This window comes from Chaetodon trifascialis, chromosome 11 (genome assembly GCF_039877785.1).
Source record: "Chaetodon trifascialis isolate fChaTrf1 chromosome 11, fChaTrf1.hap1, whole genome shotgun sequence".
NCBI classification, from domain to species: domain Eukaryota; kingdom Metazoa; phylum Chordata; class Actinopteri; order Chaetodontiformes; family Chaetodontidae; genus Chaetodon; species Chaetodon trifascialis.
The window spans coordinates 23,501,503-23,523,486 of NC_092066.1; the positions used below are offsets into that span (position 1 = coordinate 23,501,503).

The 21,984-nt window shown below is 43.0% G+C and overlaps 3 protein-coding genes across 4 annotated transcripts in view; 2 read left to right on the forward strand and 1 right to left on the reverse strand.

Moving 5' to 3' along the window:
• tpra (translocated promoter region a, nuclear basket protein) overlaps nt 1-3,123 on the forward strand; it is a 37,578-nt gene extending 34,455 nt beyond the window's left edge. The window contains exons 50-55 of the mRNA XM_070973737.1: nt 368-480; nt 606-704; nt 806-947; nt 1,262-1,359; nt 2,334-2,450; nt 2,721-3,123. Of these exons, the coding sequence (XP_070829838.1) occupies nt 368-480; nt 606-704; nt 806-947; nt 1,262-1,359; nt 2,334-2,450; nt 2,721-2,776 (625 nt within the window). The 3' untranslated portion in view covers nt 2,777-3,123. The remainder of the gene's footprint in view (nt 1-367; nt 481-605; nt 705-805; nt 948-1,261; nt 1,360-2,333; nt 2,451-2,720) is intronic.
• Nucleotides 3,124-3,438: 315 nt separating this feature from the next.
• Nucleotides 3,439-11,775, reverse strand: prg4a (proteoglycan 4a). The gene is made up of 13 exons (XM_070974145.1): nt 11,748-11,775; nt 10,452-10,556; nt 9,770-9,886; nt 8,901-9,014; nt 8,173-8,235; nt 6,959-7,183; nt 6,618-6,719; nt 6,297-6,383; nt 5,954-6,093; nt 5,164-5,323; nt 4,826-4,924; nt 3,756-3,884; nt 3,439-3,641 (listed from the first exon to the last, which is right to left on the reverse strand). Exons 1-13 carry the CDS (start codon nt 11,773-11,775, stop codon nt 3,439-3,441), a joined length of 1,572 nt encoding a protein of 523 aa, XP_070830246.1.
• A 2,704-nt stretch (nt 11,776-14,479) lies between these two features.
• dusp12 (dual specificity phosphatase 12) lies at nt 14,480-19,819 on the forward strand. Of its 2 annotated transcripts, none has more exons than XM_070974463.1 (8): nt 14,480-14,663; nt 15,447-15,711; nt 15,991-16,104; nt 16,324-16,442; nt 17,184-17,271; nt 17,570-17,661; nt 18,119-18,198; nt 18,530-19,819. In XM_070974463.1, the coding sequence occupies exons 2-8, from the start codon at nt 15,449-15,451 to the stop codon at nt 18,671-18,673; spliced, it is 900 nt and encodes a 299-aa protein (XP_070830564.1). In that variant the 5' UTR covers nt 14,480-14,663; nt 15,447-15,448; the 3' UTR covers nt 18,674-19,819. The 2 variants fall into 2 exon arrangements, with proteins under 2 accessions (XP_070830564.1, XP_070830565.1); XM_070974464.1 differs by having other exon boundaries at nt 14,529-14,663; nt 18,122-18,198; nt 18,530-19,775.
• Nucleotides 19,820-21,984: the final 2,165 nt, after the last annotated feature.

The window sequence follows — 21,984 nt, forward strand, 5'->3', positions numbered from 1 at the left end:
CGTTTTTACAAAATATAACATTAAGTTTACTAAGCATCAGTGACAATAAGCAGTGGAGCTACATCACACAGCAAAGGCTATGGACTTGATGATTTTTAATGATATTTAATGACTGAAAACATGTTAATGAATCAAGGCAGCATGAAGCAATGTGGAAGAAAAACTAACTTCTGTGCCAGTCAGACGTCAGAGGCAAACCCCGTATGTATCCTAAAGCCCACTGCAAGAAAACACTTCACCATATTTTGCAGTGAAAGTTTTCAGAAAATTCCCCTGGTGATAGAAAGCAAAAATGGGGATAAATCAAAAATGGATAAACTAATGGTGGAAACTAACGTTACCTCTCGTGTGTGTCTGCTCTGCTCAGTTCTCCTCAGGTAGCAGGTCTGTCCACAAGGTTCAGGTTTGGACCACCAGAGGACCTGCTGCCTCAGACATCCGCTTCGCACTCTGACCTGGGACAGCTGGCATCTCAAGGAGGTACCACACACACACACACGCACACACACACACACACACACACACACACACACACACACACACACACACACACTTTAGCATTCTAAGCTGATCCTGTCTGCATTACTACTGCCGTGTGTGTGTAGGTCTCGGGATGTATGAGTCTCCTCTGTTCCTGGCTGCTCATGATGAAGACGGAGGAGGAAGGAGTGTCCCCACCACACCTTTACAAGTGGCTGCACCAGGTAGGACACACGCTCACACTCCGCACCTTACGACAGTTGAATCTGTAACAGTTTTAACTGTGAACGCTCCATCATGCTCCCTGACTCTCGCTCTCTGTCAGTGACCGTCTTCACAGAGTCTCTACCCTCAGACAGTGGTGACAACATGGCATCCCAGTCAGTTCCCATGGTAACCGCCTCCACCGGGATGGTTTCTGCTGCAGATGATGGAGATGAAGTCTTCATGGAGCAGGAAGGAGAAGGGTGAGCGACTTCTGAGCAGACAGGCCTGAGGTGTCAGAAAATGTGTTTCAGACACAGAAAGCTGCAGAAGGCAGCTACAGTAAACGTGTGGATTCATTTTATTAGAGAAGCCCGGATGTGACAGCAAGGCTTGAGTTTGAGAAAGTAAATGACTATTGCATCCCTTTCCCGAATGTTTCAGGTGTATTTGTGGTAAAAAAAAAAAAAAAAAAAAGGTTTGGTACCATTTGACTGGAGTCAGATTGCAAGGTTTCAGACAGTTAAGGGAACCTTCTGAAGATTGAGCTTCATGTATTCATGTTTGTGTTTTCCAGTCATGGTATTGAGTCCTCGTTGGAGAGCCATGTAGACATGGAGTCAGCAGGACAGCACGGTGATGATGCATCTCTGCCATCTACCAGCCAAGACCCCGGTAATTTATTGTCTTAATTGACCGTAACTCAAACCCTAATAGATTGAGCTTCATCATGAAACCCAAGCAACATTCTCTGTGAACAGAACTTCAGGCTGCATTCACAGGCTTGTGTTGCCTTTCACATTCCAACATGTTGCCTTTCATATCAACACAATAGGGCTGCAACTAACCATTACTTTCATTACTGATGAATCTGAAGATTATTTTCTTGAATATTGAAGTTGTTTCTTTCACAGTCTTTAACACAGAGAAAAGCAGCAAATTCTCGTATTCAAAGCGCTGAAGCCAGCAAAAGTCAATAGTTGCTCATTAATTTTCAACCCTAACCCTATCAATTAATTGACTACTTTCAGCTTTCAAACTAAAACATGAATTGCTGTTTTCACCTTGATTTAGATGCAATAATGATAAATATTAGATACCAATTGTAAGCAACTGGAAGAATCTTGAGTTTTTACAGCAGCAGGTCACACACCATTCTTACACAGCTAACAAAAGGGACTGAAACTGTTATATAGATGCTCTTCATTCCTATTTATGATGCAGTTCAAGATACAGATACAGAAGCAATCTTCTGTAAAGCATCCATGGAGGAGACCTTTCTCTCTAAAATCTTTCTGAAGAAGTCAGTTCTGTCTGTTGCCAGTCTTGTGGTCTGATGCCTGATTGACATCTGTCCAATAAATGTGATTTAAACCATGACAGAGCAGTGTCAGTGAGGCCAATATATGTTTCTAGGCGATAGAACGTGCTGATCAATCACATCAAAGGCTGTGCTTTGCACTTTTGTCAAAGCGGTTTGTGTGCTGTAAAACTTTCTGAAGCCAGACTGATGAAGTTCATACAGGTTGTTGGATGAAAGGTGATGTTTCAATGAGCGTCGATTTGTGATTCTTATGTATAGAATGCCCCACTCTCTGCTGATGTGATGAGCCTGTCCTGTCACTGCTCATCTCTGCCTTTACTCATAGACACCAGCAGTGTTCCTCAGCGGCGCACAGTGACCAGTCAGCCCCTGATCAGCAACCTGTCAGGCAGAGGAACCAGAGGAGGGAGAGGAGAGGCCAGGACGCTACTCAGCCGCAGAGGTAAGACACACGAGCTGTCCTGGAGGACTGTGCTGTCAGTGTCTCAGTAAAGTTTAGGCAGCACAGCGCGGAGGTCTTAACATCCACTTGATGGTCACTGATACTGTACACACCAACAGAATAAAGTGCAGTCAGTCAAAGGTTAATGATGAAGCTGTTTATTGAAGTGCAGTAAGCAGAGAGCAGCATACATGTGAGGATAATATCATGAACAGCGATGTGTGGGATCAAATGGATCATCTGGGTCATTAAGTGTTTGTCTTTTTTCAGGAACTTTCTCCCGAGGAGGAAGAGGAGGAGCCATGGGCAGAGGAGGCATTGCCTAATGATGTCAGAAGAAGCAACTCACTGTCATCTCACCCAACAAGGAAATAAAAGACAACACTTAATTCCCAGATTTTTTTTGTTGATTCTGAGACACACAGTATATCCATAAATATTCTGTCCAGTCACGATCAACAATCACACCAGGAGAGATTTGACTGCGCTGTATTTGTGATCCTTTCTGAGATCTGGGAGATCACATTGTTTGTGAAATCCAGTTTTTGGTCGTTTTGTTTCATATGTATTCATGAGAGTAGTCCTGGGTTTTTCATTTTCTTAGTGTCTTCATTTTGTCTTTGAGCTGTTAATACACTTGTTTTAATAATAAAGTCGAAAAATGATAGCAGCGATATCATGTGGGGTTTGTTTTCATAATCACTGTGGGAGCCCAGTGATTGTGAGTGGATGGAGAAGGCCAATCAGTGATAACTCAGCAGTAATTTTGATAAAAGATTACACTGATTAAGAAGAAATACTTTGCATTGTCTGAGCTCCCCTCCTTTGTGCTGGTGTTTATTTTAAGAAACAATCACTTCCGAGAATTAAAAATGATATCAATGTATTAAAAATGGTAGATTGCTACTCTTTGTTGAGCGGACATATTTACTGTGTAGAAACGCAGAAAGTACCAGCATAAGACCTCTGTCTCCTTTTCAGGATGTTTCTAAGGACAGCGCAGCCACACTGTGATGGAATTGGCTGGAGCTGGGGCTGGGTGGGGAGGGTTAGCATTCTGGGCTGCCATGTTGGCAGAGCTGGTTGCCATGACAGCAGGGCTGAGGATGGGTAGGGGTGCGAAGGCTGCAGATGGGTCAGGTTTGGCCAGCGCTGGCAGGTTACCCGAAATCTGGACTCTGAAGAAGAGTGCTGCAGAGAAGACAAAAGTAGACGATTTCAGCTGAGACAGTCTTAGACAGCTAGCGGCCTCCAGTCCTGCTGCTCTCTAACGACAATAAACAATGCACTGTGTGTGGTTCTTACGTCCAGAGAAGACGTAGTGCTCGTACGGGTCACTGCTCTGAGGGCTGGGCATGGACAGAGCAGAGGTGACCGGGGAGGGGAATCCCTTCAGAGACACTTTGAGGTTGATCTCTCCACTCAGAAGAATTTCTGGATGCAAGAAAGAAAAAAGTACATTTAAGAAGTGAGAAGAGGAAGGCCATTTAACCCAGTGTTTCTCAATCCCGGTCCTCGGGCCCCCCTGCCCTCCGTGTTTTAGATGTTTCCTCCTCCACCACACCTGATTCAAATGATCAGCTCGTCATCAAGCTCTGCCTGGCCCTGATAACGAGCCGATCATTTGAATCAGGTGTGGTGGAGGAGGAAACATCCATAACATGCAGGGCAGGGGGGCCTGAGGACCGGGATTTAGAAACACTGATTTAACCTCATTATGCAATTAATTTAACCAAGTAAACCTAAGCTTCTATGTCATGATCTCAGTACTTTTTACAAACTAACTGCCCATTCAGAAAAATAAAACTGATTGGATCATAATGGATGTTCTTGGCTTGTTGATGAAAACATGTGAAACTTTCTCTTAAAGGGACAGTTCACCCCAAAATCCAACATATTTTTCCTTTTGTCTGTATTGCTGTTTCTCCATCTACATTGTTTTGGGGTAAGTTGTCAAGTTTTGGAGATATCGGCTGCAAAGAGGTCCAGAAAGAAGTGTGCATCTACTCATCGATGAGAGGTTGAGAGAGGCTGCACACTTGGTGGGTGTAATTCAGTAGAAAGAAAATAGTTCATACAGGAAATGATCACAACAAGATCTGCAGATTATCTTGAGTAAAAAGGTCGTGATTTCTGGAAAGAGACATTGCTTTTGAGTTTTTCAAATGGATTTTTTGGCACTTTGAGCACCGCAAGCCGTGTGCCTTCTCGTTCCATTGTGTTTGAGAGAGTGCAGACCTCTCTATGACTGATGTCTATAGGTAAGAGGGGAAAAAAGTTCTTTTTGAGTTTGGGGTGAACTGTCCCTTTAACCAATTCCCCAGGCTTTTAAAGGAACAATCCAAGATTCTGGGAAAAATACTTTGAGTACTGACCAGCAGGGGGAGCGGCACGCCTCTGAGGGGGGCTTCTTGGTTTCTTGCTGCAGGATGGAGTGCTGCCTGACGGGTAGGTGAACCTCTGCATGATGTCTCCTGGAGGACAAACAGGGAGAGCTACTGTTAGTCTTCTCCGTGAACTCAAACAGCATTACAAAGACACACTGTTTGTGCATCTCTCTGAGTTCTTTTTGTTCGTTTATTGTTTATATCTGGAGAGAGGTGACAGAGCTCTTTGCTTTATATCCATACAGTTCCACACATTCATTTGTTTTGAGCATGGATGTTCCTTTTTGACGTGTCTCTATTCCTTTGTGTCTTCCTGTGTTCCTCACCGTTCTTAAAGAAATACACGGTCTCCGGTCCGTTCCTGCTGGCTGGTGTCGGCAGTGCAGCGCTGATGCCTCCTGTCAGACCTGGGAACTCAGAGGTCAGAGGTTTGGGGTATCCCGGCTCCATCACCATGTTTCCATCTAGACGCCAGTACTGGTCTCCCTGCAGCAGTGACAAAGAGGATAACTGCTTCCTGCACGCTGACTTCCATCATCACAGAGCAAGCTTTCTGAAGTTTCCTTTTGTTGTGTTCATATCTCCAGCACTGGAGCACATCTTAACACAAAAATGCTTTTGGCATCATTGAAGCAGCATCATCAGATATTTGACAACTTTTGTGAGACAAAGACAGAGGTATTGGTGTAATAACCTTCCTTTTCAGACAACATCTGTACCTATGGACTTTTTCTATCTGGGAAAAAATATGGGATGATTTCAGATTTGAACTCTCCATGAACTGGACTCTTCTGGACTGGACCCTAGAACCTACAACTTGTTGATGTGATGGCAGCAGTGGTAATAGGAGAAGAAGTACTTAGAATATTGAAGAAATATTAGTAGTACAGAACTTGCTGCAGTAACAGTACTGCAGCTGTAGTAGTGATGTTACTACCAGTGGCGGTGTCTAATTGTGGTAAGAGTCATAACAATAGTTGAGATTTTACTAGTAGTACTGATCTAGGTTAGACATGTAGCAGATAAATAAGCAGACTGAGCTCCAGCAGTAACAGAAGTAGCACAGTGACACAGTGGTTGTAGCAGCAGTAATAATGGGCTATAGTAATGTTGTACCTTGATGATGTAGGTGTTTCCGAGGCAGTTGCAGCGTGTGAAGACTGTATCGATGGGAGAGGGGACACCCAGAGTGTCTGTGATACTCTGTGGTGGACCAACTGAGTGACTGACAGGGTCCACTGACCAGAACAGCTCACCTGAAACACACAGGTAAGTGCTCACACAGGCCACTCAGAGACTTCAGAGAATCACACCACATTAACGTGCAGAGATCACCAACATATATCAACACTAATCTGACATTATACACTTAAATGTGTATTTAGAATATGATTATTCCCTGAGTCATTGCACTTCCACTGTCATCCACAGTGACAAACAGCAACACACTGATACTGACCTTTAAATATCAGGATGGTTCCATTGCTGAGAGCTGTCAGTCCATTGATGGGAGACTCACTGCACAGGTTGACATCATCTAAGAGTCCTGAACACACACAGACTTTATCTTACACACCAAAAATCACTGGGCTAAAATGGATTCCATGTGTTGTTTTCGTATTTCTGTTGGCTTAATGGATCAAAACAACACTTTCACCTTCTGCCACATCTCAGAACATCTTTCAGACGTGTTTAATCCATTAGTTTACATGTCATTACTAAAAAAATTAAATATTAGTATATGTAAAGACACACATATCCACAGGACCACTTGTCCTACCTGTCCCTGGTCCCTCAGAGCCTGCTTCCACCACAGGAAAACCCAGTCCCCGTGCTATGTCCTGCAGGGTGCTGGGCCTGGAGCCTGCGGGGCCACTGAGACCTGGGACCAAAACACACAGACATTTTTGTGTGGTCAAATGCAATAAATTAATTCAATACTTTCTTTTTTTAAAACTTATCAAGGATGCAATATGTTCTTATTCAACAGAACAGTTACAAAATCTAATTTTCAAAACAAATTCAGAGAATAAAAAAAGATCTTTGCAATTATTCAGAATTCATCCCAATGGAACTGAACAAACGTTAGAGTCAAATTGAAATGATCTCTGTTTAACTAACCTTGATTTGGGCCAGATGGAGCCACTCCACCCGGTGTCAGCACCAGGTGGACATTAACTGTTCCACCAGCTGCTCCAGGACCAGAGGGACCACCAGAAGCACCGCTGCCCCGAGATGGAGCACTGTAGCTGTGCAGAGAGGAGCCAGGCGCTGGTGAGTCTGGAGCTCCACCGTGAGAGGAAGCGCTGGACATTGGCAGTAGACCGACAGGGATGTTACTCACGCCTACAGGAGAAAAGAGATGAATGTTTTTATGTTCAGATGTAATTAAAGTAACAGTAAAAGCTAAGGAATAAAGAAATATTCCAAACCATGCTGCAGTGGATTGCTTGGTAGAGCTGGAAAATTGGGGTCAGAGGATGTGGCAGTCAGCGTGTTGAGGAGGCCTGATGCACCTGGACACTGGGCCCCAGGGTACTGTGGGCAGGGACTCCTTGCTACATAAACACACATGAATTCAGGTGACCATAACTATCACCATAATAAACTATACAGACACTGACACAGTTGTGTTTCGTAGGTTTGGCACAATCCATTAAGAGTTAACAGTATTGTGTTACTTTGAACTGATCAGTGGACTAGGAGAGGAATGGTGTGGTTATAGTTTGATGTCTCAGTGAGTAAAAAACAGGCACATGGACAGGTCAGCTTCCAGGTAAGAAGATGAAATCTAATAAGTTATAATTCATCAAACATTAGCTATTGGGCCAGTACTGACCACTTCTACCTCCCACCATCTCTGCTACTCCTATGATGGACTTTTCTGTAAATTTGTGGTCATTTAAGTACACACACTGTGACTTTTACTGTATAGTGTGAGCACAATATAAAGTGAAATAATTCAGTTTAGCAGTTTACATGTTTGAAGCTTCCACCAGCAGCCATAGAGCCTGGCTCTATGGCTCTATCTCATAGTAAAAGAAAAAGAAACTCTACTGGCACATAACCTCCTGTTAAACCTCCACATGTGTTTACACTTTGGTTTTTTGGAAGATTTATGCTAAGCTACGCTAAGTATAACAATCTCAGCATGCCCAGAGTTGTTGGGCCCCTGTGTGTTTAGGGGCCTCAAAGCCTAATACTGCTTTGCCCATTCAGTAATCCAGTCCCCGTCATTAGCATGCAAAAAGTACATTTCTGCATGCAGGGGTAGCAGTGACAGCTTTCAGCGTGTGATTCATGAATGCTGTTTGGATACAGTGCAGAACATCTACCTGTGTACCATTCCTCGCTCTCACTGTTGGACTTTTTCCTGCTCTTCTGTGATTTCCGATTTCCTGAGGAGGAGGAGAAAACAATGGAACACAGAGGAAGATGTTATGAAGGCTGTGAAGATACACCTGCTCTCCAACATCTGTTCAGTTTTCATGAAGGAACACAGAAAGGCTTGGACAGGCCGCAGCGCAAAGATTCCAACATGTGTCAAGCCTGAAGCCTGAAGAAAATACGTTTTAAAAACACATTCCAGTGGTGAGCAGCTGCCTGTGCAAGCCTTTTGTATTACCTCTCTGCACCTCCACCTTCACATCTCTGCATTGATATCTGGAACAGTAATACATTTGCTGCTGGTCAGTTGTTTTTGATGGCTGCTAACCTGAAGCTGCAGCCCTCAGAGGCTGGAACGTCCTGGGCTGTGAGACAGACACACTGGCATCTGTGGACAGAGAGACCAGGTGGGAAAAAGCACTGTGGGTTTATTCACTGTTACTCCACTGAAATCAGGATATCTTGTAGCTTCTTAAAGCTTCATTGGAAGTTTTAAACTTTAAGCACACACTGCAGGTGTGTGTGTGTGTGTGTGTGTGTGTGTGTGTGTGTGTGTGTGTGTGTGTGTGTGTGTGTGTGTGTGTGTGTGTGTGTGTGTGTGTGTGTGTGATGATGCTCAGTCACAGTGGGGCGCTGTGAGCAGTTGTGCTGCTGTAGCTGTGGTCGTGGCCCTTACCGCAGTGTTGCTGGTAGTCACGACAACAGGTGTTGAAGTTGACGCACTGTGGATCGCACTCACACAGCCGACCGCGCCTGAACGTCTCAGTGCAGCGACCCTGACAGGACTGAGCTGAGAACAGCCAGACAAACACATCGTTATCAACACAGTGCAGCACATGTTGTTTTCAGTGGGTCAAAACTGCACTATAAAACATGCCTGGAGTGAAATGGCTGATGTGTTCGCAAAGAACTGTCTGTTACATCCAGCAGACATGAAGCAACACTTCAGTTCAGTTAGTCGTTTTTATGTGCACAGGATGAATGTGTTTATCTTTAGCTGCTAAATGCTTCACTTTGTTCACCAGCTCGTGGCTAACTTCATCTGTCTACCTGTCAGAGCTGGGACAGTCATGTAGAGAGAGTTTATCAGAGCTCTTCTGCCAAAAGCAGCCGAATGCTGGAAAGCAGGTTGATGAGGGCGTGGAGACAGCACCAAACCAAAATGTTACATCAGGAGCTGAGAGAATCTAAAAAGTTCTATCAAAACCAAAACAACCAGCTAGAAGAATCTAAAAGAATGACCATCAAAATCAATGATAAGCTAAAAAGAGGCTAAAAAGCCCCATAGAAACAAAACAAGGTGATAAAAAAGCTAAAATGCGTCAAATAAACCATATCATACAGCAGGTTTTGACATGTCACATTAAAGCACAGGTGCAAATGATAAAACTAACGATAGTTAGATAGCTGCTTCAGATTCAGTCTCCTGCTGTTGCTCATGCGGGCTCGCTGTGGACACTTGAACTGAATGCAGTCATTGCTAATGTGATTGGTAACATCTGCATTAGTCGAACTGTCTGCTGTGTCTTTCAATGAGTGTCCTACCAGTGGTGCACACAGCCTGGAAGTCCTGGCAGCACTCGTTGTGTTGCAGGCAGCTGAAGTCGCAGGTACACTGCTGGCCTCTGGTGAAACTCTCACCACATCGACCCACACAGCTGCCTGCACAAACAATTTTTCATCCATTCATTTTCATTCATATGACTGGAGGGCATTCCAAAGTATTACGGGTACAATATTAAACATTAGATGTTACTATGGCTTCATTCTTAGTCGTTTTAGGGCATGTTAGGAGTGCAGGCGTCCTATCAGCTTATTCAAAGCATACTAGGGACATTATTATCTTTTAATTCTTATTATTATTCAATATCATTTAGGTATTATATCTGCATTACTCATTATCAGAATTTGATTACAAGGTACTATAACTGTAACACATGAGAAGGTATCATGTAATTTAGTAGACACTATATGATCACAGCTGCATTAATAAACAATTTAAAACATCATAGGTGCTTAACCATGTCATAACGTATATGAGAGGTATTAGAGGTCATAAGGACAATTGCTGTAATGATACATTATTAGATGCATTATAAGACATTCTAAAGTACACTATAAAGCATTAGAAAGGCATTAAATGGTCAGTTAAAACACAACGTACATATTTTTGGTGTTACAAGTGTCATACTATAGATTTTGAACGACGCGTCGATATGTGTCATACCTGGTCCAGCAGCAGCAGTGTAGGTCACAGCAAGTCCAAGCAGCAGAAGCCACGCTGACATTTTCATGTTCATCATCTTCATCCAACACTGTGTCTGATAGGAATCTGAGTTGGACAACAGTTGAGAGACACAAAGAGAGTGTGAGAGAGCCACACTGCCACAGAATTAGACAGTGAGAGAATCAGCAGTTACCTTCTGTGTGTCACCTCTCCTCGTCTTCTTTCAATCTGTCTGCCTGTTGGTCTTATATATTAGAGAAACTCTCTGAGACAGGACGCTTTTAATTAGCATCACACACAAGCACACTCATACTACACCCACAGACCAATTAAAAACCACCAAGACGTATTTAAACTTCCTACACCAACAGTAAATGAACTCCTACACACAGTGACCCCTTTCAAACCAGCAATGGAGAGTAACTGATTACATGTTACTCCTGTTACTTTAAAAGCATTTATGTATTATCCCAACAGAGTCTGGCTTCATCTTCTTTGTTCAATGTTAATAGTGTTTTACATTTCACTTGTTCTTTGCAGACGCCTCACTCTCACTGACTCATAAATCAACTAAAATCTCCCACGTTTCCCTGGGAGCAAATAGGATGTGCATCATATACACACCTTAATAGCAACATGCAGTTATGAACTGGGGACTACCTTTCAGTCAGAGGTGGATTAACCTAAAGCACTGTGAAACTCAAGCACACCACTGCAGTGTTTTTTTTCCACTTGTGAGGTCTGTGGCTTCGCCCACATGTGATGTGACTCGTACCTGTTGTGTTTTGGCCACATTTTCCCAGCCAGCCAGCCTGAGGAATGAGTTGCTTGAGCCAGCCAGAATGATGTCATGTGGTTTTGACAATTTTATGGTGGACTTTCAATTGTTCAGCTCAGTCCTTGGGTCATAAAAAGTGTCTACATGTGGGATGAGGGGAAAGAGAGAAAATGAATGATAGGGGTCAATCTGGTGAAGTATTTACTTCATTTAATGTGGATATACTACTTAATTTTTCAGTTATTTAATCTCTTCCTAGCATTAAGACCGGCAAAGATCAGCACAGAAATCTCAAGGGAGGCTGGCTAATGCAGAAAGATGATCACAGTTAAAATGACTGATATCATAAAGTGTAGAAACAAAGAAGGAACATCTATTCTTCATGAATAACATCAGCTGATTCCCATAAACACTCAAGAGCCACATCTCACTGTCTTCTTCAGATGGTGGACTTTGCACTGTTGTCATGGAGTTGACTGCATGGGACCACCTGCTTTCACATGGCTGAAATCCCATACTTTGGTTGTGTGAGGGCATCTCATCCATTCCAATGACAACAGAGCAAGCTCACCCACCGCTGAAGATGATATGCAGTAGAAAACTCTGGAAAGAGCAAGGAAGTGTACCTCGAGTTCAGATTATTTTATCAAACTATGATTTCCAAGGTCAAGAATGAGTCATGCTCAGCTTTGACTGCACACTAAACTGAATTCACTTACTTTGTGTTGTAAAACTCTCTCCTTACCCTGAAATCACAAAGAAAACTTCCAAACAGTAAATACCAGGAATATTATTAAATGAAAGACGAGCTCTTGGGTTTCCACTTCATGTTGCAGTTGAAAGTTTATTTTATGATATATAATGTAAATCCTCATCAGAGTTAGACATGTGTATTAACTCCATATAGTGTATGCTACCATGTAAATGAGGAGTTTTGTAAAAGCTGTTGCCAGTGCTGGGGTGATCATCTCTATGCTGAACATGTGAGATCTAATCAAAACATCCCATTAGAGTCAGTTCAGTAGAAAGATCAGCCTGATAATTACACTACTGTATCATTTCATTTTCACCCAGCACTGAAAAAAACTGCAAGGTGTGGAACCACCGTTTCCCATTTATAATAACTGTATTATCAATCAGCTATGCAATCAAAATGGTAATTAGATAAACTGAAGATTATCCTCACATTAGATGACACTGTATTTAAATGAAAGGCCAATTTCAGGTCTATATGAAATCCAATGTGATTTAAAAGCCTAATTGTATGTGTAGGATTTAAAAATGTGTGACCTCTGTAACTCCCAGTAGTATGAACAAGACGATATGGCAGAAAGCATCACATGCTGATGCACCTGATATCTCTGGAGCTCTGAGAATGGGCTGAAAGCAAAACACAAACTGTATCAGTTTGCAGCGAGATTCATTTTTCTACACACCAACACATTCAGACTCATACACTGAAAGACTCAACAATCTTACACGTATGGCTTCCATGAAAACTGAAGCTTGACAAAAGTATTCTTAAAGTAGGAAAAGGCAGTTTGATGTCTGTTATAAATGAGAGTGTTGACACTCTTACAGGCCATCTGCTAGGGAGATAATACAATGTGAATAAGTCAGAACAGCAGACGCAAACACATCAACACACCCACTCTGTTCCCATTCACCTGCTGGCCTGACTGACGACATGCATGTGTGCTCTGTTGTTTTCATGTGCTTCATTTCTAACAGTCAATTATGTGTGATGGGCAGCCCTCTAATGAGCCCTCAGGGAGGGGTGTGGTCACACTGAGGTATTGTGATTGGTCAGATGGTCAGATTAAAGCAGCTCATAAAACTTTATTAGCACCCCACATTGTGACCATGTACAGACAGTGGGAGTGGGACGCACGCTGCCGGGCAGCAGAGAGCACCGCACACATATTTCACACGCTTGGTAGGTGTTGAGAAACAGGAGGCCAGACAGACATTATGAAACATGGATTTAAAGAGTGTCTGGCAAAGCAAACATGACTGAAAGAAGAATAGATTCATTCAACCTGACTGTGTGATTGAAGTTTAGTCCTCAACAGTGGTGGAATGTATCTGAGTACATTTACTCTCGTATTGTACCTTAATACACATCCAAGGTACTTGTACTATTCTTGAGTATTTCCATTTTTACTTTTACATTTACTCCACTACATTTGTCTGAGAGCTTTACTTACTAGTTACTTTTCAGATTAAAATGTTCTCATCCTGTCCAGTGAAAGCCATGTACGTCCAAATTTGGCGACTCTGAACTGGGTTTTTCCTGATAAACTGTTCCTTTATGGACAGAAAAATCTCCTCCTTAAACTAAATCAACTATTTCAAACCCCTCTTACTTCAGCTGGGGGGGACCATTTTAAGACACAATGAGTACTTTTAATTTTGACACTTTAAGTGCATTTAGTTGATAATACTTACATATTTTTCCTAAGGTGCGGTTTGAATGCAGGACTTTTACTCATAGTGGAATATTTTCACAGTGTGGTGTTTGTACTTTTACTTTAAGTAAAGGATCTCAATCCTTCTTCCCCCAGTGGTCCTTGAATCCATAAAGTCAGGCAGTTCACTTGAGTAATGTGTCTCTCTGTAGTGCTCTGGGAGCTGACAGGATGTTTGTGGATCCAGGCTTACTTTCTGCAGTTTTACAGCTCCTACTTTCTTCAGTTGACACTGGTAATGACTCTCTGATGAGACTGTGGGTTGCTGACCGGTGTCTGCCTGCATTACTTCATCTTCCTGGTATCTTTCCCTCTCTGCCCTCACTTGTTCCTACTCATTATTTCAGCTTTATAGCTGAGGCCAGTTTCATGGTGAACTTTATTGTCTTCACGGACAAAGAATGTTCTCTTTTTGTTTACTCTAAGTGTGTGGTCACATGGACCCAATCCAAACTGAGAAAATGCCAGATCAATCTTTTGATGTTTTTCTCTACCTTAAAAATGTAAGCAGACTTGGGACAGAGGATTTTCATTAGGAGCATGGTTATCGTGATCAACAGTGAGATTTTTCTATGAGTTCTGTGCTTGTTTTCAGCTAGATTTTCCAATATTTTTCTTTTTTGAAACTATGTTTACTGAACACCTGGAGTTTCTGACATCACTATATACAATGAAACAGAGAGTGCCAATTTCTTCATGATATTTAATACAACTGAGTAGTGCAATGTTCGTGCTCTACATGTATGAACACCGATGACACCGGAACAAAAGATTCCTCCTGTGTGTTTCCGCCCGGACAGTGTCAAAGATGGACCAAACACCTGGGATACCACACGTTTTCCCTTTTGTTTAACTCCGTCTTGTGTGTCGTTGTGGACAGTTGTTCTTTACTCAGCACAGTACATGTTAACAACGGTGAACAGCGGAGAGTTTGAGCGGCAGCAGAGAGCGGAGCTCCGCTGAGAGGTGAGTGAAGCCCCGCGTCCGCTCAGACTACACAGCCCGCCATCATGGAGCCGCAGCGACGGTGTTCATGCGACACTTTGGTCAAGATGTTCGAGAAGAAAGTCCGGAAATGTCGTTAAAAACATTATTTTTAACTTGCCTTGCTTTGCTTTCATCTGTTTTGTCGGCTTTAGGAAGGTTAGTCTGACTGTGGGTTCATTAGTAATGGAGAGTAAACTTAAGACTGTAAGTTTGGTCGTAGTCATTTTCACCCTGTGTCTGTAAAACCAGCATGAAAACAGATCGGACGTGAAACACCTGTCATGGGAGAGCCCAGGAAGCCACGGATACATGGATAAATGCATGAATGTGTATCTTTCATGAATGAATGAATTCTGTGCTTTTTATTTAAATATCTCAACGTATATCATTTACATCATATACTGTACACTTCCCGCATTGTCAAAACAAAGACCCCTAATGGCAAAAGAAAGCAAAACATAGCACACGGGACAACACACATTTACCCCACGTATAAACAAACAAGCTCAACCTCAGTATCTTCACGTCTCCTCAACTTAAATGAAGTACGTGAAATCCAAACAAACACACATGTCTGTGTCAGTAGGAGTACCTGAGGCGACTCTGTCTGCTCTGTGGGCATCCAGCCTTTTCAAATAAGTACGTAACAGCTGCTCAAACAATCAGCAGACGTGGAAAACACGATCACGTGAAGTTAAGAATTTTTCTGAGGCCTGGTTTTAGGTTTGTAACAGGATTGGGTTCAGCTCTGTGTCTCTGCAGTCATGCTCCTGGTGGACCCCGGTCTGTATATCGGCACTGCGGCTGACCTCAACGACATCCAGGCATTGGCCGATGCAGCCGTCACTCACATCCTGTCTGTGGACTCCGTGGACCCCACCCCTCTGCTGCCAGCTGATGGGGACCTCCGCAGGAAGTGGATTAATGTTCTGGATGAGGTGACATCTGACCTCCTCAGTCACATGGACGCCTGCTTCCTGTTCATTCAGGAGGCTGTGGGTGGAGGCGGAGCTGCACTTGTTCACTGGTAAGGGTCAGAGGTCAAGGCATGCCGTGCATGTTGCACAATGACTAATGTATTGATCATTTGATTATTAAAGACTTATCAGCAGGACATGTCCTCAGTGGGACATTTTACAGCTGCAAGATGAATGAACTTGCAATAGTATCAAATTTAAATTCTTGTCTTTAAGTTATGAATTGATTTATAAAATGATTGTGAAGGACTTTTAAATGTTTATTTGTGTGTGTGTGTGTGTGTGTGTGTGTGTGTGTGTGTGTGTGTGTGTGTGTGTGTGTGTGTCAGCCAGGCTGGTCGGAGTCGCAGTGCCACCATCATCACTGCTTATCTAATGAAGAGATACCAGCTGAGCTTCACTGAGGCTTACCGCAGACTGAAGGGAGTCAAACAGGATGTACAGTAAGTGCCTCTGTGTGTGTTTGTGTTGGTGTGCGTGTGTATGTGTGTATGCACTTTCTCGTTAATTTACTGACTGCTTGAACTGACTGAAAACATGTCTGGAATGTTGGGTTGTTTGGTAGTTTGGGTAAACTGGCCCTGAAAGAGTCTGTCAGAATCGATGTTATTATTAATATTAGCCTCAGGACAGATAATTGATAGCTGGTCGATGTGTTTCAGGGTCAACAGTGGTTTTGAGGAGCAGTTGTGTCTATATGAGTCCATGCAGTGTGAAGTGGACACCTCCAGTCCTCTGTACAAACAGTACAGACTGACCAAGATCACTGAGAAGTACCCTGGTAACTACACACACACACACACACACACTCTCTCTCTCTCTCTCTCTCTCTCTCTCTCACACACACACACACACCCCCAGAGTTTTCGGTCCATGTGTCCTGGAAGATGTTTTTGTGTCCAAGTGACTAATGGAGACAAGTTCTGAAACTGGTCCAGTACTGAGTGAGAGTGCTGCACAAGGCAGCCAACAGGCTGCAGTGTACGTCCACCCTAAGTGCTTGTTTTGCCACTGACAGGCTCAGATTGTTATTCTAAGTGGCTGACAACATGAAGTGTAAGATCCTTTTTGTTTAAACAGAAACAGCCGCTATATTGCACCTCTCAAAGCCACCAGACTCCATTTACAGAAACTGTAATTTTATCATCGTAAAACACACTTCATTCAAACTCCACAGAAACAACGTAAAACTCATCAAAACCCTCTTTGTTTGTCTTTAACTGTTCCAACCATCACCAGGTCCGGTTAGTTTGAAGTAAACTCTGAATTCTCTGAATTAGATGTGAAAATATCTGAAGAGGAGTGAGGGTGGACATCAGAGAAGCAGAGGGGAAACCAGCGTGTAGATCCAGAACATTTTCATATGGAACTCCTCACATCTAAAATAACAACACACACTTTTTGTTTCTACATGGATCATAAATTGTGTCCAACGTATTTCTGTGTGTGTGTGTGTGTGTGCGTGTGTGCGTGCGTGCGTGCGTGCGTGCGTGCGTGCGTGCGTGCGTGTGTGTGTGAGCAGAGTTGCAGCATGTTCCCAGGGAGCTGTTTGCCACTGACCCTGCTCACTCCAGCTCCTCTGAAGTGTCCTATCGCTGCAGGAAGTGCAGGTGAGAGCTGGACATGTTTATACTGTGGCTGAATGGAGCAAAGTTTTCCAATGATGCTGAATTTATGAATTTATGTCACATTAGAACAGTCAAATGCCTTTAAGTAGGAATTTTCACTGACATTACCATTTTCTTCATGAATTTTGATCCTAAGATCAGGGAAGCACCTGTGGCTGAGTGCTGAAAGTGGTGCATTTGTTTTTAAATGAACTGGAGCCTAAATCATCTTGGTGTCATAGTTAAAGGAATACTTTGGGATGTAGACATCCTGACTCCAGCTCCACCTTCTCCTCTGCAGACGAATTCTGTTCCGTGACTCCAGTATTCTCAGTCACCCAGTAGGAGAAGGAGCGCCAGCCTTTGGTCACAAGAAGTCCAGTAACCTCACTGGTAAGAACACAACCATACTGTGGGTCAGCTCATCGAGCCCAGAGCATTTCAGACTGAGGCCTCAGCAGGGCGGCAGGGGTGAATGAGGGGCACACAGAGGCACTCGCACTGCAGGCTGCAGCCTGACCTCAGTACTACCATCAGTAAACACCATCTCACCTCCACCTGCTGCACTCAGAGCTGCCCCCTGTGCCAACTTAAGGATTTTAGTCTCCTATCAGAATATGATTGCCAAAATCTTGTGACATTCGGCAGCTGTTCATGCTGGCTCTCTGTCACACTGTCATGACATACTGGCACACCTGAACAGAGCAGAGCGACTGTTGATGTTAATAACCGTTTGCTTTTCCTGCTGTCACAAGTCAAAGTACCTGCTGTCAAACTATCTTACTGCAGTGGTCACACACGGAATGTGTGGCTTATCATGAGTAATGATATGAAATGTGTTGCTGTGTAGGAGACGTCCAGTGTACTTCTTACTTCATTGAACCACTGCAGTGGATGGAACAAGCTTTACTTGGAGTGATGGATGGACAGGTAATGCACACACATGCACATGTCCGCACACACACACCCACACACACGTCAGGAAATGCATTGGTTTTAACTGACATAAAATACTATGATAGATGTTCCCAGCCTCATATGGAACCTCTAATCAGATGAATCTTTTCATTCATAATTGTGTCCTATAGGGTTAGGCTGATATTCTGGGTGTGAATAGTCCTGAGCCTGGACAGCCCTGACCCACTTTAACACCTGATGATGATCATCCTCCCACACATGCTTCTTAAAACACACTGGTCTCTTTATCTGTGCGCTTATGGTCCTCTCCTCTCATTTCCTGTGTTTGTGTGTATGTGTGTAGCTGCTGTGTCCTAAGTGCAGCTCTAAGCTGGGCTCGTTCAGCTGGTGTGGTGATCAGTGTTCGTGTGGTCGCTGGGTCACTCCCGCCTTCCAGCTGCATCGCAACAGAGTGGATGAGATCCGACAACTGAACATGCAGAAATAACACACACACACACACAAACGAATGCAGTCTCTGCAAGCATAAACAGAGATAAGAACCAGCTCATCAACACACAGTTGAGCAAGAAATAGAGTTTTCAGATGTTTCCATTGTCTTGCTCAGATTTTGAAGAACAGCATTTATTTGTTGTTGGCTCCACATGTGACTGGAGTGTACAGACCCTGTAGGAGGGATCAGTGGGGGGCACTTTCGAAGTTGACCGAAGAAAGAAGAACATCAACTCTAAAATTCAAGACATCAGGAGGCCTTTCAAATGTTTAAAGGACTGTGAACATTTTACAGAAATGTTGCTGAAACAATCAGTTATTTGATTGATCCAAACATCGGTCAATTGGTTTGATTGGATATTTTTACCATGCTAATGTATGAAATGACAGTGTGATGAGTCAGTCACAGTGACGAACCTACTTATCAGCTGGTTATGAGTTTCAGCTCATTGTTTAACGGTCTTACCCACAGCGTATCTGAACTGTCCGCTCTCACTGCTCTCATAGCATTTTTTTAGTGTCATTTTGGCCGCAGCAGGCAGCTGTTTTCCGAGAAGAAGCTCCCACTACCTGCTCAGCACGAAACAGCACACAGACACAGTTTGAGACTCACTAGAACAACATTATCATTCATGTCTGTGTTCATCTGATATGCTAAAAGCAGTGAAAAAGCTCCATTGAGTGGTCACCTTTTGTATCGCACACATTTGTAGAACCATTGTTAATATGGATAAATATTAAATATCAGTCAGTGACTGGGTAAACTACTCACTGACTACAGCTTCTCAAATGTGAATGTGTTTCATTGTTCATTAAGTGTTGTTGGGTTTTGGATTGTTGGTCAGACAATTTGAAGACGTCTGTGGATGGTTGCTGACATCATAGATAAATTAAGGAAAAAAGATTTGTTGCAGCCTGAACAGCAGTGGAAGACCTGCTACCCACCCCACAACTGCTTATATAACATGCAGCCGTTCACAATGAACGAGTTAACCATCACCAACAGTCAGTTTTGTACCACAGCTAAGAGTCCCGTACGAGGAGGGTTCAGCTGACACGACCTGCACTATGTTTTAAATCTGACTCTTCTCTAATACACTCAGATGATGTAAATAAACGACGAATAAAAACACTTGTTTATAAAAATACGTCTGCTGCCATCTGTCCAAATTAATCTGGATATTTAGGTTTTATTTCTGTTTTGTGTGTGTGTGTGTGTGTGTGTGTGTGTGTGTGTGTGTGTGTGTGTGTGTGCGCTCATGTATTACTCACGTTGTGGGGACAAAAATCTGTTTACACAGTCACATGTGGGGACAAAATACAGGTCCCCACAATTTAAATCATTAGGTTTTAGGGTGAAGACTGAGGATAGGGTTAGGTTAGGATAGGGTTAGGGTTAGGGTTAGGTTAGGAATAGGAAAATAGTGGTTAGGGTTGGGATAAGGCTCCAGGAAATTAATGTAAGGCTATTTCATGTCCCCACGAGTGTGCGTGCGTGCGTACGTGTGTGTGTGGCCATGTCTTCCTCATGCTGTGGGGACATAAATCTGTTGACAGTCACATTGTGGGGACTCGCCTTCCTTTTGGGGACAAAAAGCAAGTCTCCATAATGTAAATCCTTAAATTTAGGGTGAAGCCTTGGGGTTGAGGCCAGGTTTTTGGGGTCAGATTATGTAATATCGTCTGAAGTGATGGAAACACAGCTGTCTGGATTCTTCCTCCCTTGTTTCTAGATTATTCTTCACTGTTGGTCCTCTCCAGATAGTGTTGTTCTGGTTCAGATCCAGACAGACAGACAGACTGTGCTGAAGCGATGGCCTGATCCAACACAAAGATCACATCAGGATGAATTCTAGCTGATTTATTTGCTCTGGACTCTGGTTTCTGACAGGCTGATGTTAAAAACACAGCACATTCTTCACTTGGAATTCAAATGACATAACATTTTCTACAACTGCAGCCCAGATAAACTCACTGGAGCCTGTCAATAACAGTGATTCATAGAGAAGGTGAATTTCCACAGAAATTTTATGAATATGTTAATGTGTTTTATGTTGAATCCATCATATTCCCTCAAGTTCACTGGGATTTATCGCCTTGCTTTAGCTGGTGGAGAGGCAGAATTACAACAGCTGCAAAATAACTGTCCTCTGATCACAGTTGTCCACATGAGGGGCCTCTGCTGATCTATTTAGAGGGGTTGAAGGTCTAATTCAACCAAAACTCATCAGTGGAATTCATGTAGAGAGAACTCACCTGTTAAGGATTTTCAACTGCTAGTACTTCACAGCTGCTAGATGGACAATAAAAAAGCATAACACGGTGGTCCACTACTGTCAACATTACATATCAATAAAGATACACATCATCGTGGACACCACAGTACTCAATACACAGCTTTTGGTGGAAATTAAGTACATTTACTCAAGTACTGTACCTGAGTCCAATTTCCAGGTACATAACATTTCTGTTTTATACTACTTTATATCACTAAATATAGTCTTGTACTTTTTCTCACTGAATTCCTCTGACAGCTGCAGTTGCTTGATACTTTTCAGACTGCATGACAAACACATGGATGAGTTTTTAAAGACTGACAAAGACATTGTTAACGAGTAAAGCAGCGTGCGACCCCAACCAAAAAAAAAAAGTATCTGGTTGAAGTTGTGTGAGTTCTGCCTAAGTGTTATTTCCCCTCAAAACTTCTGGTTTCATTTCAGTTGATGTTTGAGGCACAAAAAGGTCGAATTATCAATGAATTTACAAAAAAGCTAAGTTTCTTTCCAAAGTCCAAGACAGAACTTTTGTTTGTTTGTTGTGTTTCCTGGCCCATTAATCATCTCCTGACAGTTTATCTTGTGCCTGTCTGAGGGGGCCTGACCCCTGGGCTGAGAACCACTGGACTAAACCAGTGAACTGTATGTAAAGTAGTTTAATGTAGTTCCACCTGATCCAGCTACAGCAGGCAAACGCTGCTCACACATCAATGCATCAACATAAACAGTGTCATAGTTTCTTGGCTGACGGTGCCAGATGTGACTCAGCCCAGCTGCCAAATGTGGACCAAACAAGGAGCAGCGTCCTCATGTTATACCAGAGGACGGCTGAGAGAAAGTGTTGAGTTTGCTGCCTTAATGTTCTTCATGCAGCATGTTGTTATCTTGGTATTCAAACAGCACATGTATCATTTAGAAAAACAATGCATGAACAAAACACTGCTGAGAAATTGCTGTTTTCCCATGGAGTCTCCTGCTTTGAAAGGGCTGTGCCAAACATTAGTTGTAGTAACATGCAGGCGCCATAAGA